At 39.4% G+C, this 27,744-nt stretch overlaps 1 protein-coding gene across 1 annotated transcript in view; it reads left to right on the top strand.

The window, feature by feature from the left end:
• The first annotated feature begins 13,796 nt into the window (after positions 1–13,796).
• LOC132325744 (cysteine-rich secretory protein 2-like) overlaps positions 13,797–27,744 on the top strand; it is a 35,466-nt gene continuing 21,518 nt past the window's right edge. Inside the window, exons 1-8 of the mRNA XM_059843320.1 lie at positions 13,797–13,855; positions 16,968–17,029; positions 18,309–18,428; positions 18,907–18,994; positions 20,092–20,237; positions 20,957–21,051; positions 22,739–22,827; positions 23,523–23,530. Coding sequence (XP_059699303.1) covers positions 16,970–17,029; positions 18,309–18,428; positions 18,907–18,994; positions 20,092–20,237; positions 20,957–21,051; positions 22,739–22,827; positions 23,523–23,530 — 606 coding nt within the window. The 5' untranslated portion in view covers positions 13,797–13,855; positions 16,968–16,969. The remainder of the gene's footprint in view (positions 13,856–16,967; positions 17,030–18,308; positions 18,429–18,906; positions 18,995–20,091; positions 20,238–20,956; positions 21,052–22,738; positions 22,828–23,522; positions 23,531–27,744) is intronic.

Genomic DNA, 27,744 nt, shown 5'->3' with positions numbered 1-27,744 from the left:
ATGCTGCTGCAAAGAATGTTCAACCTTAGGCAGAGAAGTGCACTTTGTCTTGTAGTTTTAAATATGCAAGACAGTAGAAATATGTTTGTTTGTTCGTTTTCCTTAAGTTCTCCCTAACTTGTCTCAGATTCTTGACCTTCTTTTGCATGTAGGGAAAAGAAGAGCAGAAGTATAATGACATTATTTCCAAAAATACAAGAATTCTGAGTTACTTGCTGTGCTGAAGAGTCAAAGTGTATAAGGTACACATAGGCATGCAAGACCAATAAGCCTAATGCTGATAAGAAACATTGAGATGTGTCCAAAATGGTACTTTGAAGCACTTGCTCTGTCTCATTTGTATGCTATGCTCTTTAATTCTGGAGAGGTTTCAATGGTTTCAGAAAATTTCCTTGACAAAAGCAAGAAAACCCTCATAGTATGTATCATCTGTATTTTTAATGTGGCTAAAAATCCTTTGTTACAAGTGGGCACACCTCATGATCTTCTTCAGTCCAGGACTGGTTTGGTGAAATTCAAACCTTCATATTTAATGGACCAACAACATCCAGGACAGCAGTGAGGAATCAATCCCAGGTGTTGTTTGAACTACAAAAATTATCCTGCATTGGGAGAAAAAAACTTTCACTGTGCCAAACCTTTTTGACTTAGCAACAGCTGTGTGCTGCTAAGTACTATTATTACCTACACTTAGTTTCAGAACTTGGTGAATTATGCTATAGTTAAGCTCTCCCTACAACAGATAAGCCATGGAAATGACTGAGACCAGAATTTCTCTTCCAGTCCCAACACTTTATGGAAGTTAGAATTCAGCTGTCTGAAAATCAGATAAGTAGATATTTGTTTCTCTCTTTGGGTTACAGCTACAGTACCAGAGAAAAAGATTCCTTGTCTTCTTTGGAACAAATATGAAGAAAAGATTTTGTTCCATTTTACATCAATTCAAAATTTCAAAGGGTAACTGAAGAACTATATTTACACTCCTTGCCCCAAAAGAACCCCCTTCAGAAACTGTCCTCACATTTGCAACAATGGACTAAGCACTAAGTGAAAAGTTGATAGGAAATTTTGTGGATATTTGATGTGGCTTTAGCAGTGTTGAGTTGGTGAATCCATTACAGGTCCAGGGAAGGGGATTTGTCTTCCTGTTTGCTTTAAGAAATAAGTGTTTGTATTACCAAATGTCTTCATGTTCAGTGCATAAAGAACTACCTGACACATCAACAGAGATGGGATGTACTGGCCTTTTCAATGCAGAAGATATGTGAGTTTATATCTCTTTAGGGAAAAGAAGTTGTTAGTAGTAAATTATTTGTCTGGGAGTGCAACGGCTTCCCACTGCCCAAATGTGATGGCTCCTGTGGGCTTACACCACTGGTACAAAAGTAGGGTCAAACTGCTACAAAAGCAGAGTCAAATGAGCCAATTTCAGTGGAGCAGGTGCAGATATTTTGCCAGTTATCTTGTCAGAACAGAACTTTGTGAAGTAAAACCACCACATGTGTCTGAGAACACTGTACTGGTTCCTGTAAGCGCATCACTGATAGAAAAACTTGCTGTAAGAGTGCTATGCAATTGGCATACAGGGGGTGAGTTCTTGTGGTACAGTGCAAATTATCTGTATTAAAAACTATTTCCAAATCTATAAAAACTATGTCTGCTTTACTCTATAGTTACACCATGGCCATATAATAATCTTCCAGTTGGCCTTTCTTTTCTCTTAAGTTTTGCTGCCTATTAACTAGAAATATGTCTCCTTCAAATCTCCTTGCCAATCTAATTCCTGACTGAAATAGCTAGACCCTCATAATCTTTTTTTCTTCTCAATATTATTTACCTTGACATCACTTGAGAGAACTCAAGAAAGATGCTACTGCTACAAAGTTGCTTCCAACTTTTAATCACCATTGAAGTCTCAGAGAATCTGCAATATGTTATTTTCCAAGTTTCTGAACACCTAAAGAAAATTCAAGGTATCTTGCCTAACTGCAGATTTCTGGAGATGATCCAGTGTAGGCTTTTCATTTTCCCTAGACTGCAGAGAACATATTATCCTACTTTTCAGACATCTGCAGTGATGTGGAGCCCTCTTGCAGTTGTCCATCTCTCTTCATCAATTACATGGGGAGCCTACAGCACCTGGTAAATTGGTCATTTAATGTGAGAAGATTAAGTTGGGTCAGATCAATTCTACCCTCTGCTGAACTACTGTATATTTGCATTTCAATGGAGTAATTATGAATCAGATGAAAACCAGAGCAAAGAAATGTGATCCAATTTCCACAAATATATTTAAATATATATATATATATATATATATATATATATATATATATGTTTGTATATATATATATATATATTTAAATTTCCTTTAATATATATAAAATATCCTCTTTTTAATTCTGGTGGGATCAAATTAAGGAATTTTTGTACTGTATAGACAAATCTTGCATAGGAGCACATTCCTAACTTTTGCTCAGGCAGAAATTCAAAGATTTGAAGAACATGGTAAGAAAAAGGAAGCCTGGGATTTAAGTAAATTGACATCTGTTTCATTAACAGACAACCTGGATAACTTGGGTTTGTATGTAAGTGGCTTTCATTTGTCATAATTCTTCAAACTGGAGGAACTGTTTAATCAGCTTCAGCAGAGCATAATCTAAACTTTGATACTTTCCCCTCACAGCACTCAGCAATGTAAACAGAGTTATGAATACCTGGAAGCATTGAAGCAGATTCATAATAGCAACCTGTCTTAGTCTGCCCGAGTGAAATTGTTCCAGAGACAAAAACAAGCAACAACAACAACAAAAGAAGAAAGTACCAAGAGAAAATGGCTGTCATTTGGGAAACTCATATTAATTGCCTACAGTCATAGTCAATGTGAACCCACTGAGCAAGGAATATTTAACATCATGATTTGAGCAGTCCCCAGAAAATCAGCTGCTCTGTTTTAAGTCAGCTGCACACTTTAACAACTGGCAGAAGAGGATTTTCACTAAGACAGTTGCTCCATTGATCTGGAAATGACAAGATTTAGGACATGCATTTACATAGAAGAGAGGTGGGGACAGCTTGAAAAGTTAGCAGAGAATGGAAATTTTCAAGAACGTAAACCTGAGGTTTCCATCATGGACCATATGTGTGCCCCCAACAGGCACTGCCAAATAGGTTATCCTGGGTAACTAAAGATGTTTCAGACTGGCAGTAAGAAAGTCAGAAAAATGAAAAGTAGAAAATGTTGAAAAGAAATGCAGGAGTTATTCAAGCAGATAAAGTTAAAAAAAAAAAAAAAACAAAACCAAAAACCAACAAACAAAAGCAGAAGATCTCATCCTCTGTGATCATCTCTAGACTGCAAGAGAATCAAGTTAATCAATCTCTCCTCAAGATATCTGGAGGAAAGAGGGGGATGGAAAAAAGGCAGAATAACCCAAATCCTTCATATCAATCCCTGTGATCTCTGTGATTGTCATGGTGCTCTAGTTTCCTCAGGAAAACAAATATATGACCAATGTATGACCAATGTGTTTCTGATGCTGCCGAACCTTTCCCTTATCGGTGTAGGGAATTGCTCTCTTCCACAATATTAATGCTGACAAAGATCTCATTTTCCTTCCTCACAAGCTTCACACAATACCTAAACCATGAGATGGGACCTTTTTTTCTCCACCTCTCCTTGTCCCACCTCAATTTATCTTTCCCTTGTGCAAGAATCAGTGGTATTGTGGTAATCAATGCAGAATCAATGGCAATTCCTAAGATTTTGCTGGGTATTTAAGAAATCAGTCATCTGGAAAAGTTGTAACACCAAGTGAGCTCCCCTTGACATATCAAATTTCATGGAGATTTATCTTACTGAAACTATGAACTATTTCTGAGCAGACCCACTGCTTCCTAAAATAATTCACTGTTACATTGCAGCTGAATGACACAAGGTTTTGCAAATAATTAAGTGCAGAAAGTGTCAAGAACCTCAGAAGAAAACAGGGCATTTATCAGTGCTGGCAGCACTGGCATGGAAATGGTACAAACAATGATTAGAAAAATAGTGAAAGTGTTTCATTCCACCTGTAAATAACTATTAAAATTTTTGACATGACTATTTATTATGAATGTGATTTTTCTTTGTTTCTCTGTTTATAGATTCTTTCATAACCTTGTTCAAAGTTTTAATTAATTACTGAGGAAAAATTTTTATAAAAAGGAGTTTCATCTGGGTTTAAAAAAAACAAACTACAAACCAACAAACAAAACCTCTCCAAACCTAAATAGAAGGAAAAAATTTCACTCAAAAGTCAAAATGTTGAGAGTTCAGAAAAAATTATGGTCTTTTACTTCAGTGATTTTTAAGACAGACATCTGTGTCCAAGAGCTCTGCCATCAGTGTAGCAGTGCAAGCATTTCCAAAAGCAGTAGGTCTGGTCTTTAGCTGTCCAAGTGGGTTAAATCCTGGTCTAATGATGTCTTTTTCAGTCTAATTTCTACAGGACATCTATATGATTATCTTAGACCAGATGCCAGGCTTTAAAATATGAAAACTTTGTTGAAAAATTATCTCACCATTCATACCTAAATATGGTTATGTTATCCTTTGATATAAAAAAGAAAATTACCATCTGTTTTGCATAACTCTGATCAGTAATAAACCCTTGTTCTTTTCTAAATGGAGTGAAAACTAATATGAAGAAACAAATTTCAGTGCAATTGTAACTTATTTTGAATAGGGTAATTTTGGGCTGCATGTGCAGGTCTGGTCAGTACAAAGAACCTATTGAATGGTGAGACAACAGCAAGAGAGATTACAAAAAAATTAATAGTGAAAGAGCACAATTTGTCTATAATTGAAGTCCCAAATATACTGCTATGTAGCAAGATTAGGGCATAGTGAATGTGCTCTGTTATTTGCCTCACGGTGGGCTTTGAGCCAGGGAGTCATTCTGCCCGAGAGACAAAAGACACTCTGTCTGCACAGAGATCCTGCATCTTCCCGACACGTTTCCTCATACATTTTGTGAACTGTCTTTCCCCTCCCCTCTCCCTCTGTTATGTGAGCTGTGAACTGCACTGAAAATCTGTCTGTGACAGACACTTTCAGTACTTGGTCAGCTGTCAGACAAGCATGAGGTGAAAGACTTCAAATATGGCATTGGGCTCACAAACACACACACACACATAGAGAGAGAGAAACAGCCATCGCTGGCTACTGCTCATGTCCAAGCAAAGAAAAAACAACAGAACACACCAAACCCCCCCAAAAAACCCCAAGGGAGAGAGTGCTTCTATATAAGTTTGAGATCTTGCAAACAAAGAATGCATATTTTATGGTTTTCACAGAATCACAGACACAATGGGAGAGGTTGGAAAGGGGCACAATGGGTCACCTGCTCCAACCTCCCCGATCAAGCAGAGTCATTCCAGATCACTTTTTAGTTTGTGCTCCAAGTGAAATATCCTCTCTGGGCCCTGTGCAATAACAAGAGAATGTTGTCTCCTCCTAGAGCACCCTGCAAACACGTTGCAATACTCAGGGAAACCAAAGGAAACAGGCCAGGTTGATCTAGTCTGAGATCGCATCCTGAAAAGCTTTCTTTGTAAAAATCGAGAATCTGGGCTGGAGTATACAAGTGACACAAGCTCCTTGATTTCTTTTTGACTCTGAGAGAGATATTTTTGGTTCCCTGGGCTGCAGGACTCTTTCAGTGTAATTTATAAATCTAAACGAAAACCATGGCCCACATGAGTATGTCTAATATTCAAAGGTATTCCTAATGTCTCTGGATACCTGTAGAAAACTTAATTTTATGGCCAGGGATTACAGGAGTCAGGACATGTTCCTCAAGTGTAGACATTTACAATTAGGTGTGTGAATTTGAATCCTGCCATCAGCTCACTCCCTGCCACTGCAGAGATATAGATGCCTGCAGCAGGTGGCTCACCCTTTTTTAAGATTGAGAAAAAACACGTCAAATAGAAATTTGATAGAAGTGTCTGAATTTCATCTTCATTGAGCCCTAAAGTGGACTAAATGGCTACCATTTAGACAGCTGAGTGTCCATTCCTCTCCTGAGGATTATTCTTGGCTCTCTGAGATGCCCTGTCTCTGCCAAGTCTGAGACAGCCACCCAGAGCTGTCAGATATCGCAAAACATCAATGGGAAGCTCAAACTTTCTGAACCAGTAGCTAATGTTGAGGCAGAATATTTTACAGCATCTCAAGACAGTGCCAGGCACTGAAGTGGAGACAAATGAAATCAAATTTGAAGGAAAGTGACTGAATCAGACAGTGGGCTAAACTCAGCATCCCAGACTTTGGTGTTTAGTATCATGTACCCCAAAAAAAGAGAAAGGCAGGCAAAAACACCAGAACAGCTAACTCCTGGATACACTCAAACAGAAAAAGGAAGCAATTGGCAGACAATGCTTGGTAAATCCCCAGAGCTGGAAGCATAGTTGAGGCCAGGCAATTTGACTCATCACATATGAAATAATGGGAACGTGATTCATTTACCTCCATGTAGACATTTAGGGTTATTTTAAGTACTGCAGAATGTCCTACCTTGCCTCCATCTGACACTCCAGAAGGGGAGTCTCCCATAAGTGCTGTGTAATACCTGTTAGTACCGTGCATATGTCTCAAATATGCTACAGCAAAATTGGCAGCAGACGTCCATGTTTCAGCAACAAAATCCTCTCTTGCGCCTGCACTTCCAACTTCCCTGAGCATTTGGAGACCCCCACCTTGCAAGTTGTCACCCAAATAGCACAGAGGAGTGTCAGCCAGTGATGGCACAGAGCAGTGCAGTCTGGTGTGCAATCCAAGATACCCTCATTCCCAAGCAGTGGGAGCACATGGCTCCATGAATGGAGACATTTGTTCCTTCTTTTCCAGCCATGAGGGGATTGGCTTCTTCTCCCAAGTAACCAGCAACAGGACAAGAGCACATGACTTCAAATTGTGCCAGGAGAGGTTAGGATTGGCTATTAGGAAAAGGTTCTGCATTGGAAGGGCGGTCAGGCATTGGAACAGGCTGCCCAGAGAAGCTGGGGGTCACCAGGCCCAGAAGAATTTAACAGATGGGCAGATGTGGCACTGAGGGACACGATTCAGTGGTAGCCTTGGCAGTGCTGGTTGTAGATCTGAGAGGTCTTTTCCAACTTACATTGCATCAATTCTGTGATTCTATGATTCTTGCAAATAATCCAAGCTTATTCAGTGTTCTCTACACTTAATGCTGAGGACACATCCAGAGAGGATGCTCAGACCCCTCTGGTGCACGTTCAGCATCCAGGATGAGATCTGCATCATGCAGTTCCCCATAATGACACTTTTTACAAGAGAAGGTGAAAGGAAATCCTGGATTTGTGTGCAGAAGTTGAGTTCCATCTGTGACTGATCCACAGCCTTCCTAGATGTGACAACCAACTCTTTTCCTCTCATTTCCTTCCATCTCATCCTGTAATCAACATTACTTCCCCTTTTCTGAGATTTCTTGAGTGGGCACATCCATTGTTTCCTATCAAATATGTCCAGAAATGTCTTTATCACTGAAATTTTTAGAATCCTTGAGGGTTCTTGTCAGAGAGATAATAACCAGTTTCTTCCCAACAGTGCTGAACTTTCTCACTTCTCTCCACCTCTCTGTTCCTTCTTATTTTTCTTTGTGATGAGCACCAAGAAGCCCCAGTTCATCTCCATAAGTTCAATCTTCATCTAATAAAGAGTTTGCTTTCTCTTCCACAATTTGGTATTTGGTATTCTCTTCCTCTTGCTCTGACTGAATTCTAACTTTTCTCAGTCTTTAAAAGGATGTCTTTCCCCAGCCTGAGAAACCACACAAACCAGAGAGGAGCTGCAGAATTTCTCTCTGAATAGAAGAACAGAAAAGATTAATTCTCCAGGGATGTTCATGAGTTATTCTCTTCCTTCACCAAAATTTCCTCTGCTTCTCCTACACGTTTAGCCCAACAAGTGAGTTTTTAGTATCCTTTTCATTAATAAGTTAAATACAAATAATTAAAAAATAAAGATAGGTTTAAAAATGTATGACACTTTAATAAGGCCATTCAATAATCATAATATTATGATTATAGGTACTTCTAGGACAACATATGAATTTGTTTAGATGTTAACTTTGGGATCAAAGGAAAAATGTCCCAAAAATACCTGTCAATTTTCAAAGTCTCTGAAAGGAGTCTTCCTCAAATGTAGATGCCCATAGTTATTTAAATTAAATCCATTTCAGGTGCATAAATGACATTTAGAAAGTGGCCTTGATGGTCTTTGCAATATTTTTTCTTCAGAATGTCTTGTCATCTTCCCTGGTAAGATTTGATTTTAGGTGGATTTAACAGGGATGTGACTATATAAGCTATCAATGTAGGATATGGCCACAGATATAAAGTATAGATTGCAAATACTTCTTAAAAAAATAAAAATGCACAATTTGATAGAATTATCTCCATTTCTTCCTTACACTGTAATCACAACTTAATTTTTACACAGAAGTTCTTTATATCTGTAGGTTAATAAAGTTTATTGTACTTTGTGTGTCTGTTAACATAGAATACCTGACCAAAAATGTTGGTATTTATCTTTTGTTGTCTTTATATGCATAGGATTCAGCATGACAATATGACTTCAAAGACATTTGGGATTATGTTCAGGTATTTGATAGGAGGATATGATTTCAAACTTAGAAGAAAAGGGAATTAGTCCCAAATATTGTGGGTTTCTCAATAAAACTGGAAGGAAATTATTCATAGAAATAATTATTAGCTTCCCAACTGTGGAAAATTTGAACATTTCCTGTGCATGGTGTTAAAACAAGGCCTTTTTGTGGGAGGCAGATCAAAAAGGTTTTGGGGGTTTCCCTTCCTGTGACAGGCCACAAGGTGTAATTCTGCACTGCCATTAAGGAGCACTAAATGTGTTCAGAAGAGAAGTGGAGTAGCCTGGAGAACTACAAGTACTGGGGAAAAACAGATTTGCAGTGTGAACAAAATTCCCCCTGTTCAGTGCATTTTCTTCCCCAAGTCAAGGATAGTTAAATAAACACACAGAGAAATAAAGAAAAACAGAAATACAGCTTGGTAACAAAATTTTCTGCCAATTAGACACCTTATCAGAGTAAATTTTTTAAGTCCAATACTGTTTTTTTTATAATGTACATCACTACTCTTAAACAGAAGAGACTGCTGCTCCTGTAAGGACTCTTGTTTTAGACTACCTCAGGATTTGATCAGGCTAAAGACAAGAAAAATCACATTGGAAAGAAGAGAAACAGGACTCCACTAGTCCAGTGCATCAATCAATGATGAAACTGAATTTTGCAATATTTCCATGGATGGATTTCAATGATCCATGCTCAAAAAAGGGTATGAAATATATATATTAGATATTTATAAAAATCCACAGAATGCTTCTATTCTATCTTTTTTTTTTTTTTTCCAGGCACAAAAAACCTTATCATAAACCTTGCCTTCCATGACATCTAACATTTTCTTCTTGACATTTTAAAATCAGAATTGGTAACAGCAGGCATGCTGGGAATTAACTGTACCAAAGATCTAAAGGAGACGTTATGGAAAAGTGTGGTATGGTATAAGGATGTTACACAGCCTTGCTATACTGCTAAGATAGTGGCAAACAACATCTCACCCTAAACACAGAGACACTTCTTTCAGATAAATTATGCAAATTTAATTACATTTTTAGCTGCATTTCTCTTGTGATTGCCTGGTTGAGTCGATCCTTGAAACATAAATAAATGCACCCTTGCTAAATGCATTTGCTATGGCAGAAATCTGAAATACTAAAAAATTAATCTTCAGAGTCCTGCTGGCTTAGAGTTACTGGCTCTGGGAAGAGCTGCAGAAGAGCCTGAGGTCTGTGCCCTCAGTTGAATTTAGGGATGAAAGAGCCATTGACTCTTGGAAGAACCAATATAATTTTCAGGATGGAAGTATCAAACTTCAGTGATTGACTTTGCAATCTGTCTGTTCCTAGAGATACAGAGTGGAGCCTTGGGGCTGCTGTTTTCCAAAGTTTTCAATGTTTCCATCAGTTTCCTTGGAGAATTAAAGCCCTGGGAAACACAAGACTGAGGTAGAAATAAAAGCTGAGGCATTAGGTTTCTTTAAGGATTATTAATATAGTTTGGAATCTCTGTAATGCACTCAAAATATTTATCAAGCCATGTAATCTGAGGCTGCACTGAATTACCTCCCTGAGATAAATGCAGAGGATACATAGGAAAAAAACACACTTTTGTTCAGGCTAATAAAAAAATGATATGGTCTAATAATTGAGAAAATTCTTATCATATGGAATATGAGAAAAGAGTGAGCCTGATCATAGCTCAAATTCCAGTGGGAAACCTGCCAAGAAAGTCTCTAAGAGCAATAAATTTATTAACCATTCCATTTGTGTAACAGGAATGGAACTCCAGCTCTGGGTTTTCAGTTTGTGGTGGACAGAAAATGAGAAAACTCCACCCATTTAGGACTGAGGAACAGAAAGGAAGAATTCTGCTGTGAAGGTAAAATTCCTCAAATGTTTTGACATCTTTAATTCAGGTCTCTGCTTTATTCAGTGAACAGGGATGTCACCCAAAGTTGGTCTCTAAGTAAGATGAACCATTTAAAAATAATTTTTAGATTGATAAATTTAGTTTAGCTTAATCCTAACCTATGATAATAATTATTTTTTCCTCCACTGGAAAAAAGCTAGTTTCTTCTGTCTCTAATTCTCTCTCTTCAACCACAAAGCAGAAAATACCACGAGCATCTAGATATCTGGAGATTGCCTCCCACATACAAAAAAAAAACTTGTCAGAGTGGAGTTTCAGAGGTTTTTGTGACATTTATTCTAAGTCAGGGTCACTGTGTGGCCAACAAGAACAGAACAATACTTTCAGAAGTTAATTTACTAAGATGGGAGTCTAAGGTAGGAAAACAGAAAAGTGTCTCTGTCTATTGAATATTGAGAGAATCTGGACACCTATATTGTGTTAGATATGTATCATTTGGATATCTAAAGACAGAGGAATCTAAATTCTTTATAGAGTTTATTAGTGCTTTTTGTTCTTGCTGTGATAGGCTCTGGGACCCTGCTCTGGGAACTCTAGAAGATGCTGTAGAAATAAGAAGGAGCAGATGCTTTTTCTCCTACATATTGGATGGCTGGATACAAAATAAAAGAGGGGTACAAATAAATAGGGATAGTAAATGGAGAAAATAAAAAACAAAATAGGTTTGATCCATATATAAGACAATATCCACAGACTAGATCTAGCTTACTGCACTGAAATATTATGTATGAATTAAACTAGGAAAATACAGAAGAAACTGCAAATGTTTATTGATCACTTTCCCATAGAAAAACTAAAGATGTTGAAGATATACCAATTAACAAATTAAATTAATCACCAGACACTGAAGGAGTTATGGTCAAAATCTGAAAATTGGGTGAATGATGAATGTCAGGAGACAAAGAGAGCTCTACATACCTGAAAAATGGAAATAATAGCTTATGACTAATGAGATGGAGCTGGCATGAAAATTTAAAAGAAAGGAATTGTATTCTTATTAGCAATACCAGGCATAAAGAATCATGCTAGAGAAGGGAGGTTTACATGATCAGCCAGTTTGCAGGAGATGCAAACCTGAAAGGAGGGGCTCCTGGAAAGTCTCCTACAGCAGGGGGTTCAGCTGCTGTTTATAGGGACCTCTACAGGCTACAGGAATGATCTTTAGAGGTCCCTTCCAACCTGAGATGTTCTGTGATTCCATGAAAATAAACTATGGGAACAGCATGAGGTGTCATGACAGAATATCCACAGCAATGTTTTTGGGGGATAGGCTGTTGTTCTGAATCACTCTCGGGTTTATAGGCAGCTCTTACACTTGAGTGGGGAGCTGATTCACAAGGTCTCAGTGTATATTAGGCAGAGAGACTGACAAACAAAATAGGATGCAGTCTTTACCTTATGATCCATTGCTCACAAATCACATGCATAGAGCTTTTCATTAGCAATAGTTATAATGATTATGCTAATTACACTTGTTATAAAACAGCAATTAGAGGTTCCCACTGTAATGTGTTGAACTGTTGTATCTGTCAACAAATAAAATAGGACAAGTCTCACTTTGTTCCTCTCCAGTGTAAGCCACATACAAATCACACAATTTTAGAACAGTTTTGGTTGCACAGAATCTCTGAAGCTCATCTGGTCCAACACCATGGTCCACCTCAAGTCTGTCTTGTAAAAGAGTCAATCTCTGCCTTCTCCCTTTCCACCACAGCAGCCCTATGCTGGGCTTACTCTGCTAAAGCCTTTCTTGTGCTGGGGATTCTAAGACTGGCCACAGCAGTCCCAACACCATTTCAGAATTGCTCAAAATTTGGTTTAACCACTATTTTCAGTTTGTGCACTATTCAGGGACTAATCCAGTGCAGTTCCTTCTTGGTCATGACTCTTGTGCAACCCCTCATAGAATCATTTACATTGGAAAAGACCTCCCAGATCATCCCTGCCCATGGTGGGAGGCTTGGAAGTAAATAATCTCTAAGGTCCCTTCCAACCCAAACCATTCTGTGATCAAGTCCAACCCCTAATGTATTTTTGTAGAGCTGTTCCCTCGACAGTTGGTGTCTCTCAATTGCTTGCTTTCAGATCTTTTCTGTCCAATCACAGCTCCAGCTTTTTGGGATTCATCTGAATGACAGCCTTTTCATCCAGCATGTGGACTGCTCCCTGCAGTTTGATGTCAACCCCAAACATGCTGACAGTGCATGTCTCTCCACATAATTACAAATCAACCACCCCACAGTCATTTCATCTGGCAGAGTGCTGCTTTCCCAGGTGTGGGAAAGCAAAGGCCTGTTCTGAAGGCACATGAGTTCTCAGGGAGAAGCTGAGAACCAGGAAGACAGGAGATCTGAATCTAAATAGAAAAACAGCAGCATTTATATAAAAGCAGACAATGACAGCTGCTCTGGTCAGCAATTACTGGAGATTAAACGTGGACAGAAGCAGTCAGTGCACACAAAAAAGCCCTTTTGATCTGACAGTGTTCCCATCCATCTCATCTCACCCCAGGTACCCAGAAATGCCAAAACAAACAAGTGTTTTAATGCTAGTGCACATGGTAATCTTTCAATCTTTATCCAGTATTGTTTAAAAAGATCACTTACAGAAACATCCTTGTCTCCTCTTTTGGCTTTTACACTATAGTACTGATGTAAAGAAGCCACAGCATGGACAGGAACTTGGCCCAAGGCTTTTTAAACTCCCATGGAAAAATTAATGGGCAAGATTCCATCTTGGTTACAACAATGTCAGTCTGGAGGCATTGTTAAAAATAATAATGATAATGATAATGATAATGATAATAATAATAATAATAATAATAATAATAATAATAAACAACTCAGTAGCTAGCTGAGTTTATTTGCATTGCTGGAGACTAAGATCAAATGTTACTATAACTGGATGTGTCAATCATTAGCAGAGAGTGTTGTACCTGGCCTCCCCATTGACTGCAAATATCAAATTTAAGACAATAATCCAAAAATAATTTCAGAGTATTCCATCTATTCCAGTACAAGAAGTAAGAGGAAATTAAAATGGAAGACAAGCAAGCAACCTCCTTTTTGGATGAATTTAAGCTTGAAAAATATGCTGTTGCTCTATCTGGTCACTCTGTGAATTTTGTAATACCTGTGACGCTGAATCACCTTGTCCTATCAGGAAACAGGAGAGCTATAAATCACCCTCCAGTGAAGAATTCCAGCCAATTCCACAACTACCTGATGAAGGACAGAAACTTCTGATCTCTGTGGAAACAAAAGGTAGGATTTGCCTTGATTCATTGGCTTAAATTATTGTGGTTTTTTTTACTGTATTAAAATACAACCTGTCATCAGAAGGCTTCTTGAAAAATTTAGGACAGTCACTGAGGAGGATTTTATTAAGTGAAAAATAAGGATTTTACAGGCAGTAGTGTAACACAAGCCAAAACAAAAAGGTAGAGAAAATGGATGAACAATCAAAAATACCAGAAAAGCCACCTGTATCAAGCAGCATCTTAGTAAATTATTTGTATGTAGAAAAAGGGATAGAGAGACAGTCAAACACACTGAATGGGATATAAATTCAGCTTAGTAGGTTCTATTGGTTCATGTTTCTATCACCACCTATTTTCAGAGTGGGAAAATTACCACCTTGTTTCATTGATTCCTCTTCTGCAAAGTGGCTGCTAAGCAGCCTTTGTGCAATAATGCTGTACAAGTGCAATGACAGAAACTTTATTCTATTCAGGTCCTTTTCAAGGATAATAAAAAATAATTGGAATTTTTTTTAATGGTTATCCAATTAAATTAATAATTTAGGATGCATCTTTTAATTTTTTTTATTTTAGAACGAGAGACTGGAAAAACATATTCCCATGAGTTTGCCAAACTCATACAAACTAGGGATGCTAAAGCACCATCTTTCAGTGGCAGATCCTGGTATACAGATGGATTTGCAGGAAAGTCAGCAAGACTTGGCACATGTCCTGATTTATGTTTGATTGAGGGGGAGCAGGGGAGGGGGAGAGAGAGACTGATTTTAGGACCAGTGCCTAGAAATTAATGCAGAGCAATTAAATTTACATCTCATAAACTGTAAGCATTTGGTTGAAATCAGTGGGATTGCCAAAAGTATGTTAATATCTTGGAGTGGGAAACCCACTGGGTCTTAAAAAGCATTCCAATGGCATTTTGAAACTCGTATCATGTATTAAATTACCAATTATATTTAATTGTAAGCTAATTCATAGAAAATATTACAGTGAATGAATACTTTGCCTATGTCTCTAAGTTAGCTTCTTCAGCTTGGTTTGCAAAATGGAAAGCTTCATAATTTCAGTGAAGAGGTTTTTCCTTTAGTATGTGTTTTATGTGCAAAGAGAGTTGCTTTCTACTTTCATCTCATCACATTTTGAACTCAAAAGACATATTTTTGCTTGTAACTTGAGTACAGCTAAAAATAGCCCAAATTCTATTTACTTTCTAGTTAGAAATTAAGTGAAAAGCATATTTTTCACGATATTGGGAGTATAACCTTTTGTTGCTAAACACCTAAGTCAGACAAAGTGCAAAGTTTTGTAATGGCTCTAAGAAATACGAGTTAGGGAAGTTAATAAGAAAAACATTCTGTGATTCTAAAGCACTTCAAGGAGGCACAGGTGTTGTGAAAATTTAAGGTAAGGGACATAAAACAATACTAAGAACAGGAGATCAATGACTTATTCTGTTAATCATCCCTATGTTTTCCCCTGGATCAACTAGATCTTCCCTCAAATGCAAGTGCTTGGAATAAGCCACCCTATTTTGAAGGCTGTGAGAGTTTAATTGGACAGATGTGACCAGTCCTTCCAGTTCTTTGGCCTCTGAGCTGCCCATAGTCACAGTCCATGGGCTTTGTTGTTTAGCAGAGCTGGAGCAGCATCCCTGCCTAAGGCTGGGCACTGTGGGTCACCCCCAGAGCAAGGTGAGAGGCTGGTGAAGAACTGGGGCCTTGCTGTAACACCTGGAAAAGAAGAGTTTCTCTTAACCATGTGTTTTCCACAAGTACCAATGTTCTCCAGAGCACCCTGTGTTTTATATAAACTGGTTGCCTCGAGGCAAAGGGGCTTTGCTGAATATGAAAGGATCAGCAAACCCTACTGGCCTCTCCCCAAGAATAATTTAAAATTAAAATCAGCAGCCCCTCAAAACCAAACAAGGTAAGCTAATAATATACCTCTGTGGTAACATGCCCATAAATTCCCTCAGAGTGGGAGGCTGGGAAAACTGCCAGAACAAGTAAATTCCAATCTATTCACCTGCTTGCCTGCCAGAGGTAGGTGAGCAGAAACAAGCCAAGTGTAACTCGTGTGAGTGATTGCAGATACCTGAACTTTGCAGTGACCTCCTTGGTCACTGGAGTGGTGTTTGAGCCTCCCAAGCAAGTGGAGTCTTGGAGTCCAGGGTCTGGTGGATGCTTCTTCAATTAGAATCAGATATTTGTAGAATAACCTAAGTTGGATGGGACCCACAAGGATCATCAAAGTCCTACTCCTGGCCCTGCATAGGAAATACCAAGAATCACAACGTTAGAGAAGGCTCTGATTTCTGTTTTCATTTCTTATTACTTGTAATATATTCACAACTTGTCTTAAAACAAAACAAACAAACAAACAAAAATCTTCCTGAAACAGGTCTTTCCCAGTTCTGCCCCAACTCACATGCAAGATTTCATAGTGCTGGTCATCAAGCTTTGAGCAGGTTTTGAATTGACTCCTACACCCACTACAGAGATCAGATGGACTCAGTGTCTAATTCCCCTCTCAACCAAAGCTCTCCAGTCAGAGCAGGCAGAGGGGAGCAGGGGGGTTTTCAGATTCACCTAGACACAGGAACAGGCCAAGAGCAGCATCCCAATCCCATTCTGCAGTTTGAACATGAGCAATAGGCTTCCTGCAAGAAGGGCAGCAAAAATACCTGTGAATACCTGTGGAGATATTCCATCAGGGCTACAGAAGGAAGTATGAGTTGATTCACAGAAATTTGGAAAAAAAAGGGAGAACTGATTTTATTATTTTAGAGGAAGGAAGTGGCGGAAGTGGCGGAAGTGGCGGAAGGAAGTGGCGGAAGGAAGTGGCGGAAGGAAGTGGCGGAAGGAAGTGGCGGAAGGAAGGAAGGAAGGAAGTGGCGGAAGGAAGGAAGTGGCGGAAGGAAGGAAGTGGCGGAAGGAAGGAAGTGGCGGAAGGAAGGAAGTGGCGGAAGGAAGGAAGGAAGGAAGGAAGGAAGGAAGGAAGGAAGGAAGGAAGTTTGTTGAGCAAAAGCCAGCAAGCACACAGGAGAAAGATGTATTTTGTATTCAGAGAAATGAAAGCTCTGTAAAAAGAAAATTAATTCCTCATTCTCACCTTTTCAGAGATGATTCTGACAGCAGTGTTCCTGTGTCTCACAACTGTGCTGCCTCCATCCACTGGACAGGTAGAATACATATCTCTTCTTTGTAAAATTTGGGTGGGCCCTGAGGGACTTGTAGAGCAGCTGAAAATGGCTTTTCCTATGCACACCAAAATTATGCAGAAAGAGTCTGATGAGATATTTAGGATCTGGAAAGCATTTATTTTTGAAGTAGTAGATATAGGATCTGGAAAGCATTTATCCCTGAAGTCTGCTTCATTTCAAACCACTTTTCTGGTTCCACATTTGCACAAAAACACATCTAAATACTCAGTATTACTTGTATGTTGGGTCAGAGATAACTATTCTTCAGAAGTTTTCATACACAAATCCAATAATCTGGACCTCCTAAAGATCAAGCACTTTTCCCATGAATTCCACACAGGTTTACAGATATCACTTACTTACCTCTCTTCCTTTCTCATCCTACAAGTCCTGAGGTGTTGCCTCTCTCTTTGCTCACAGTCCCATCCACTCAGCCCATATCCCTGATTTCCCTCAAACAGCTAAATTAACACCCTGAACCCTTACACACACTTAGTCTGAAATCTGTAGTTTGCTTCCGCTGCATCTTGAGATTGATGGCTTGACTGCATTTCCCCCTAATTCTTCAATTTCTCCTCTCAATGCTGCAGTCCCGACTAGTTGAGAGGAGGCTGAGTTTCTCACATGGCTATTTTGTAATTAGAAAGCATGACAAATTTTATCAGTTATGACAGAATTGGAAGAAAATCTATGGCATGAAAGGTATAAACATTTTCTGTTCGGTGGGATGTCCTGATGAAGTACCACAAGAGGCCTGAGATGATCCTGTGATTAAACAACAGATTTCTTCAATAGAAAAGTATTGATAAGGAAGTTTAAAACTAAACAGAAGAGAAACACATCATAAACACAATTGATACATTCTGATGATTTTTAGATCCTCTTTCCACAAAACATCATTAGGAAATTATAATATTGGCAAATAAGTCTGGTTCTGTTGCCTAAATGTAAGATTCTACAGGCACAGAGGCATTCCAGGATGTCGCAGTCCTCCCCAGAGGGCTGGGAGATAGAATACAAGAATCTGTGTTATTATTGCTTAGCTCTACACTGTGGAACCACTGAAATGCTGCTCCACATGGAAGAACCCCTGGAGACACTTAGGAGACAAAGAGGACAACAATCCTTCCTCCCCCACTGGGATTATCTCCTTGCTTCATAATAAAATTTTGTTTTTTTTAATATTTCCTACACAGGATGTAGGATCTAGTAACATTCAAATGAAACAGAAATACAGCTCTTTTTTCTTTCAATTTAGGAAACTGCAGCTCTCAGTGCTCTGTCAAGCAGCAGAGCAGAGCAGCAAAAGTTGATTGTTGACAGACATAATGCCCTCAGGAGAGGAGTAAAACCAACTGCCAGCAACATGATGAAGATGGTAAGTTGTGTGCTGTAAATCTATTTTTGATGAGTGGTGGACTATATGAGAGATACAGGACTGTATGCAGGATCACATTGTTTTATTTAGCCACAAATTCCTTCTCCAGACCTTTCCTAAGGATTGAGCACAGCCAGCACCAAGAGAAACATAAGGGAGGGCAGGTGGAAGGAAAAAAACCTGAAAAATTTGGTGGTGTATCGACAGTAATGTCTCTTTTGAAGTAAAATTAAAAGGAGGAGAAAGATCCATAGCATTCATTTCTGATGCATTCTTCATCAAGTTTCAGAGTTCCTATTCCCTTGGTGCACAGTAACTTTGCTCCTACCTCCCTCTCCCCTCAAAAATGGGATGAAAAGGATTTTGCATTTGACTTTTTTCTTATTTAAATGTAATTTCCAAATGTTACTCCTTTATGAGGGGTATGTATAAGGGGTTATTCATGGGTGTGTGACAGATATTTTCTTCTTTCATTAAGGAATGGTGTCCTGCAGCTGCAGAGAATGCCCAAAATTGGGCCAATCAATGTACTTTAAGCCACAGTCCTCCTAACCTGAGGAGAACCAGTAAGTGCAGCATGAGTGGAACTGACCAACATCACACCTTATTGATGTGGCCAGTTTGGGGCTGTGCTTGTTTGGGGGAAATGAGATAAAATTTTAATTCCATATTGATTTTTTTTGTCATGTGACAAATGGAAATTTCTAGGTAGAAATCTGCCCAGTGAGTGACAAAAATTCAATCCCATTCTCATCCCAGTTTTACATGGGTATATCCCATTTCTACAGCAGATGAGAAAATTAAATCATAGTGATAAAGCATATTCTCCTAAAATATCCATCAGAAAAAAGGGAATCTAGAGATCTAGGGCCAGCTAAGTGCAGAAACCAGTTTACATGTGCTGGTTTGAAATGTCTGGGAAGAGAGGGGCAAAAGGCAAAGGTGTAAAACTGGCTGGTGGTGCTAAGCATAGTTTCTCAGACCAGACTTACAGTTTTTAAATCCCCTGGCAAATTGCAACCTAAAACTGTCTTTGAGGTTCAGATTAACACTTCAGTCAGTCACTGGATATTGAATTTACAGCTGTACCATGCTAACAGACCAGTGTTGCTGATTGACTTCTACCCACACCATATCTAAGATGGGGACAGTCCTGTCAATATTTTTTCCTAAAATCCAAATCCTCTGGGTTTGCCAGGGTGAATCCCATTTGAGGACCAATGCAGTGGGGTTAGACCTGAATAAAAACAGACAATAAGGGCAGTATAGACACTTTCTTGTGCGCCAGGAGTAAAATTTGGATTATTGGGATTTTCCCAAGATTACTGGGCTGTGACCTGGGTAATGATTGCGTTGGCAACATCCAAATAGCAAAATTACAGCCACAAACCTGTGATGCAGCTGTGCAGGTGTTCCTGCAGTCATGCAGAATGTCTGCAACAACCACTCACCAGCCAAACAGGCCGTGCTGCAAACTGGCCAAGGGACACCTTCAGTATTTACAAAGAGTGATGTCGCTCAACTGGAAAAAAACATCCTGCTGCCCCAGTTAGGATGAGAACTTCTACGGAAATCATCCCAGCTTTTGCTGGTTTGTTTTGTTGGGGTTTTTTTCCTCATGTGTGTATTCTCTATGCATTTCTCAGCACCATTCTCTTTTCAGATGTACAATGTGGTGAAAATCTCTTCATGTCCTCTGTCCCATTTTCATGGTCACATGTTCTTCAGGCCTGGTACAATGAGGAGAAAAATTTTGAATATGGAACTGGGGCAAAAACAAAAGGTGCAATGTTTGGCCATTACACCCAGGTAGATGTATTTTTTAAATATGTATTTATATTTCAGGCTGAACAAATAAATGTTAGCTAAGCAAGTTTTATCCTCTCATCTTTAAAGGAATTAAATACAATGGAGGCATGAGAGTTATTCTGACAAAACAAGATGAAAACTTTCAAAGGAACAGAATTAGAATGAAAATAATAGGTAAAGTAACAAAATTAAAATGAAAATAATAGTCTGAGTGTATGTAGGAGTGAAGAGTAAAGATACTGGTATTTCAAGACTTCAGGAAGCAACAACTTGTTTAACATTTGAGAATTGCCCAGACAGTGGGAAAACAGGGTTTTTAAAGTATCAGCAAGGAAATATAAATAGGTTTGTTGCAGTAAACAGAGGCTTTTTGACTCAGAGGAGCTTGACAATGGCTTATCCTAAACTCCTACAGTACCTGCACAAAAGACAGGATACAAAATTTTACATTAACAATTGCAATTGAATGAAGACATAAATACAAAATCAAAGGTTTTATAAACATGTGTCTTGAATTATTATTGTTATATCCCCAATATTCTTTGGTTGGATATGGGTTAGAGCAGATTTTCAGTAACATGGGGATCATATTTTTAGTATAAAGGGTAAATAAAGTGACTTAACTTCATTGCAAACATTTCTGTGATGCATATTGTATTTAAATTATTTTCAAATGTATATTTTCCATACTCCCATGATTTTTATTCTTATACTGACAGATGGTTTGGCACAATTCTTATAAAATTGGATGTGGTTTCGCTTTCTGCAGCAACACTACGTACAGTTACTTTTATGTCTGCCAGTACTGCCCCGCGTACGTATCGATTCTGATTTTGGTACTTGTTACATCATCAAAATTAGTCAGGAGTTGGTGAAATTTGTATCAGGGCACATCCTCAATAGCTGAGAAACAGGTTGGAAGACTGTATTAGGAATATGAAAGGACAGAAACACACTCATGAAAAGAGTTGTCAAACAAGAAAAAGCATAAAATATATAAAAGGGATGCTGATTTTCAAATTAAATGTCTCTTGCCTAAAAATCCTAATTTTCATAATAGTTAATTAGAAATAAATATTTTTCACATTCTACTTGAAATGTCAGCTCAGAAAGGCATACCAATACGTACAGTACAGTGAAGACTATAATTAATACCAAAAAACTTTAACAGGAATGTTAAGGTAAAGTGATGATTTCAAAGAGTGCCTAAAATTAATTTCCACATTCACAATATCTTGTTGTGGGTTGACCTTGACTAACCATCAGTAGCTCACCCAGCCTCTCTGACTCTTCTCCCCAACAGGATGGAGTAATTAAAAACTATGGCAAAAAGTTCCTGGGTCAGGATGAGGTCAGGGGAGTTCCCTCACCACTTACTGTCATGGAAAAAAGAGACTCAGCTTGGGAAAATTAATTTATTACTAATCAAATCAGACTAGGATAATAAGAAGTAAAACCTAAAGTGCCTTTTACTAGCCCCCACCTTCTTCCCAAGCTCAGCCTGACTCCTGGTTTTCTCTGCCTCCTCCCCCTCAGCAGCACAATGGGATGGGACTGGGGGCTCTGCTCAGTTCACCAGGTGAACTCTTTAATGAATTCTTCCACAAACACTGATTCCATCCTGCCTCTGCAACATCTGCTCAGTTCATCAGGTGCCATTTCTGCCACTCCTTCCTCCCCTTGCTCTTCCCTCACTCCATTGTGGGTCCTTCTCACTGGAGAGAGACCTCCATGAACTTCGGTATGGGTCCTTCCCACAGGCTGCAGCTCCTCCTAAGCTGCTCCAGCATGGATTCCTTCCATGCTTCCATTCCCTCAGGGTTGGACTGCTGCAATGTGTGTCCCTCACATTGGTCACAAATCCAGCCAGGAGCCTGATCCAGTGAGGGTTTCCCATGAGATCACAGCCTCCTTCAGGCATCCTCCTGCTCCAGGGGGGGTCCTCCACAGGTTGCAGGTGGATCTTTGCATCCCCATGGACATCCATGGGCTGCAGGGGCAGAGCTCCTGGTGCCTCTCCATGGGCTGCACCAGGGAACCTCAGCTCAGGTGCCTGGGGCACCTCCTGCCTCTCCTTCTGCACTGACCTGGGTGTCTGCAGGGTGATTTCTCTCACGTATTCTCACTCATTTCTTCTGGTTGCTGTTGTGTGCAGAATTTACCCTCCCTTGAATGTGTTATCACAGAGCCACAATCACCATCACATGGGTCCAACTTGGAGCTGGCCAACACTGGCCCTGTCTGAAACAGAGACAGCCTCTGGTGTCTTCTCACAAAAGCCACACCTGCAAATTCCTCCCCCTCTCTGCCCACTGCCAAAGCATTTCCAAATAAACCCAGCACATGTATAAAAATTGAGATATAACCAAGGACCAAGCATAAATCTAACAGTAAGTTACATAAGTAACTGAGTGTAAATCTAAATATCTTTATAATTTAGTTTTCCTCTCAGATATGGTGTAGTGACTTCATAGCTGATGTTGGTAACGTTGATGTTTCAGGGGAAACCTAATAAGTTCAATGAAGACACCCTACAAGGAAGGAGAGCCCTGTGGGGATTGCCCCAGTGCTTGTGAGGATGGACTATGCAGTAAGTTCCAAGCATTTTAATTGTGACCTGGGTAAAGTTGATGCTTAAAAAAAAACCCTAAACAACAATTAATTTATGCAAACTAAATTTAAAAAAAAATATTTGCTGAAATACTATCAGAAAAAATCACATTTCACCTTGCTGTCTGCTTTACCTAAGAGATAACACTTTTGATTTAACACTTTTCCATGCCCAGGAGAGATAAATCTCACCCTTGAACCTAAGAAATTCTAGGGAAGGAGGGGACTTTACCTTTTTTGTTTTCTTCTTCATCCTTTAAACAATGGTGGCAGATCAAATGGAAGAAGCAACACCCTTGATAAGAGCAAGTGGAAAACCTGAGATTTTAGAATTCTGATAGGAAATAAAAACATATGGTCTGATTCTCACAATGCATTAAGATATTAATTAAATATCTTCTGTTATTGAATTAACCAAATTCTTGTCACAGGCTGTAGCATAAAGAAAGAAAGCTTCAAAACACCTTTATGGATAAGCAAGAAATCTCCTTGAGAATGCCTTTTATTTTCTGTGTGTGGTCAAATTAGTGGTTGGGATACTGCTGGGGAGTAAATGGCAACAGAGAAGAAAACATTAGGGACAAAATAATGTTGATGAAAAATTATTCCGATAGGACAAGGTGCAGGTTTTCACTTCCTACTCATGGTTAATTTTCTGTTTCAATTTGTTTTCAGCCAAGCCTTGAAAGTTTGAAGATGCTTTTTTCTAACATTCCTGGCAAAATGTCCAGGGTGTGGACATTCAAGTCCACTGCTTCATCAAGTCCACTGCTCTGCTCCTGTCAATGCAAAACTGGAATAAAATGGGAGGGTCAGCTTTTACCTTCCTGGATATCCATCTCCTTAATGAATTCTTCCACAAACACTGATTCCATCCTGCCTCTCCAACATATGCAGAAGAACTGACTTCAGTACAGTGACTCACACAAAAAAAAATCTGTAGGTGATGTACATATTCTATTTATATATTGGTCCAGAACATGGTAGAAATCTTAATTTAAATTTGTTGTTTGTTTGCCAAATATATTTAATCATTAGCTTTTCTCATCTTTCTTTTCCCAAAATGTTATCAAAAAAACATTTTTTAAAGGTCTGTGGTTCCATATGTTTATTTATTATGTTCTTGGCATAAATGGATAGTGCTTGGTCATGTAACTACTTTTAACTTGATTGAAAATTTAAACAATTGTACTGTTAACAGGACCAGAAGATAAACAAGATTGCTTGAAATATGTAATTCTTAAAAGAAATTAGGAGAGCAGAGCAGTTTCCTGTAGATCTATTCTGGTTTAGAATCTGTTGCTGACATATGTTCTACTGTAAAATGCTCAGTTCTGAAAAAACACAAAAAATACCCCCAAAAAACCACACCAAATGTAGTTAATTTAAATTAAGAATCCTGTTTATATTGTAAGATTCAAATACAGGTAACCAAACCTGCCTTGTAAAGAAAAAGGACTGTCTGAGAAAAGGGCTTAATTCTCAATAACAGACAGACAAAAGGGGGAAGGTCCCTGCATATGGAAACTTTACTTTTCATAACAAGCAGACATGTGTTTCAATTTTTTTTAATATGTTCTTTAGCTGTACCAGTCATTAAATTACTCATTCCTCACTGACCAGTTCATCATAATTTTCATTCTTTCGTAGTACCATGAAATAAAATCCTCTAAACTTCACCAAAGTTGTGACTTTATTAGCATTAGGTGTTGAAGGGAGCCTAAATATTTAGCAGCATGAGCAGAATCAGGTTATGTGAGAAGATTTCCTAAGCAAAAACAGAAGTCAGGCAAGCAACCCTCCGTCAGACTCCCTTTCAGAGAGAAATAACAATTAGCATAAATAACCTGCAATCCCCACTCGGTGACCTTTGGGATACAGGTGTTTTTCTGTGCAGTTAATTATGGGGTTAAATATTATTTCATTCTCACCTTACAAAGGTTGCACATTCCAGTCCCCTTTTAGTAAGGAAGCTGCTGTCATAATTAAGATTGCAAGTCCCAGAGCCCTTGGCACAGAATAATTTCATCACACATTTGACTCCTTCATTCCAGTGGCATTTCTTCTAGTGTGAAAGACAAGTAATAAGTTAAAAGTTCAATTTCACAACTCAAATTGCTGATTATTTGGGTTGGGATTTTTCCTCATTCATCTCCACTACTTTTCCCCTCCATGGCACACTGCCCTCTCAGCTGGGGATAACTCTAAAAGTAAATTAAGCAATGCCAAGATATAGTGTGAGTGCTGGAACATGGCTTACTAGACTCTGAAATAATTAGCACGGGCCCAAGTAAGAATGATTGTGTTGCAATAGTTAATCCAGTGTTGTTATCAATAAGGAACCCTCATTATCATTACCCTCACTCACAAAAGACTCCTTTACCATGAATAATGGGTCAAGAAATCACAGAATCATTAAGACTGGAAAAGACCTCTAAGAGCATCGAGTCCAAACATTTACCTATCACTGCCAGGTCCCTCATTGAACCACACTCCTAACAACCAGAACTGCATATTTCTTGAGCACTTCCAGGGGTGGTGACTCCAACACTTCCCTGAGTAGCCTGTTCCAATGCTTGACAACCTCTTCTGTGGAGAAATTTTTTGCCAATGTCCTGTCTAAACCTCCCTTGGCACAGCTTGAAGCTATTTCCTCTTGTCATATTGTTTGTGACCTTGGAGCTGAGACCAACCTCCACATGGCTACAACCTCTTTATAGGGAGTTGTAAGGAACATGATTCCCCCTGAGCCTCCTTTTCTCCAGGCTGAGCCCCTCCAGTTCCCTCAGCTGCTTCTCATCAGACCTGTGCTCCAGACCCTTCCCAGCTTCATTCCCTTCCCTGGATAGGCTCCAGTCCCTCAATGTCTTTCTTGTAGTGATTTCTGCAAGCCAAACCACAAGAATTCATTTCTCAGTCACTCAAAAGAGGAAAAAAGTAGTGTAATAAGGTAAAAATCAATCATCATACATCTGACCCAGGGCATAAAGGTCCATAAGCCTGATTTAGATCTCCAGGAAGATAATGGAACAAATTTTTTCCTGTCATTTTGTAACCAGTAGGGTATTAAGCATCAGCATGGATCCTTCATGAACTGATCTTGCCAAAACAAACTCTCTTCAGTGAGTCACTCAGATAAGAGGATGTTGTGATGGCTTAAGTAACAAACTCAGGAGGTGTGGCTCAGATGAAAGCATTAAAGCACTGCACATCCATGCAGCTGAACACACACATCCATGGCTGCTCCTGAGCTGAGGGGGGAGACAGAGACCTCTGGCACCTCAGGGTCCTGATGGATGACAAGAGGTCCACAACCCTGGAGTATGCCCTGTGAGCAAGGAGACCCAGTGAGGCACATCTGGGCTGCTGTGTCCAGTTCTGGGCTCCTCAGGACAAGAGAGACATGGAGCTCCTGGCGTGGGTTTGGTGGAGGGTGACAGTGATGAAAGGACTGGAGCATCTCCCTGAGGAGGAAAGGCTGAGGGAGCTGGGGCTGTTCAGCCTGGAGAGGACACACAGCTGAGAGGGGCCCTCAGCCCTGGGTGTCCCTGTGTGCAGGGAGGGCTCAGAGCAGGGCCCAGGCTCTGCTCCAGGGCCCAGCAATGGCACCAGAGGAACAGACAGGGACTGATCCCAGCAAATTCCACCTGGACATGAGGAAGAGCTTCCTATGCAGTGACTGAGCACTGAACAGATTGTCCAGAGAGAGGTGGAGTCTCCCTCACTGGGGATATTGCAGAACTGTCTGGAAACACAATCTTGTGCCATGTGCTCTAAAACCACTGCTTTATGTGAGGCCCAGCTATTGATGTTTCTAGGGCATGAGAAATATTTAGTGACTGACTACGATACCGAAGGGCCATGTTGCAATCAGTGCTGGTAAAAGACTTTAAAGCCATTATAATATGGCTAACATATTTCAAGGCAGTTTTCCTTGTTCCTGACAAATCCTGTCATCACTGAGATCCCCACAGCAGAGCAGCTTTCCTCCTAGCACATTGTATACCTGCTTCTTTCCACCTTTCAAGGAGAAACCCTTGATAACCCTGCCTACCTTTAGCAAGGATCCAGAGCAAACAAGGAGATGCCATGGGAAGGCCTGTAGAAAGGGATTTTTCCCCATTCCTCCTTCTCACCTATTCCTGAGGGGGCTCCTTGCAGAGAGCTGGCTGCTCTGGGCAGGGTCTGAATTATGTCCCACATGATGGACTTCCTGGTTCATTGTGGAAAAGTACACAAGATGGATAGGATAGGATAGGATAGGATAGGATAGGATAGGATAGGATAGGATAGGATAGGATAGGATAGGATAGAATAGGATAAATTCAGTTAGAGGGGGCCTACCTAGTGCAACTTTCTGACCAAAGATTAATTTGGAATAAGTTCTTCTCTGAGTGCAAGAATCATCTCATTTGTGCAGTGGTTTAAGAGGAACATGGTGATGTGGACAGCTCAGCCAAGGCAGTGTCCTGTCTCTTGCCATTACAAAGAGAATGTCCCTTAATGGCAGCTGGAAAAATCTTGTGGCAGGCAGAACTGAATTTCTTCTTCCTCTAGATTTGATGTCCTTTACAATGACCTTTAAAAAAATGGGACTGTTGCACTTGAAATATTAATTATCTGAGCAGAAAGGTGCTGCCTTTTCTATTTGTATGGAGATAATCCTTACTGATTTTCTCTGCAACATTTAGCCACAGATAAGATTTTTAGACAAGTGTTATACAATTAAGAAATGAACATCGTACTAACTCTAACTGGCCCATTTTCAGATGGATTTCCTGACTTTATGTCACTGTCCATCTGCTCTGCTGTATCAGATTGCTGAACAGGTAAGAAAGATAAAATTTAAAGAAAACAGAAATAAAGTATAGATAGTTTTATATGTTTGTAGTGTGTA

This window comes from Haemorhous mexicanus, chromosome 3 (assembly GCF_027477595.1).
Source record: "Haemorhous mexicanus isolate bHaeMex1 chromosome 3, bHaeMex1.pri, whole genome shotgun sequence".
NCBI lineage: Eukaryota > Metazoa > Chordata > Aves > Passeriformes > Fringillidae > Haemorhous > Haemorhous mexicanus.
The sequence above is the reverse complement of the archived record's forward strand: the minus strand, read 5'-3'. Positions and strand labels throughout refer to the sequence as shown.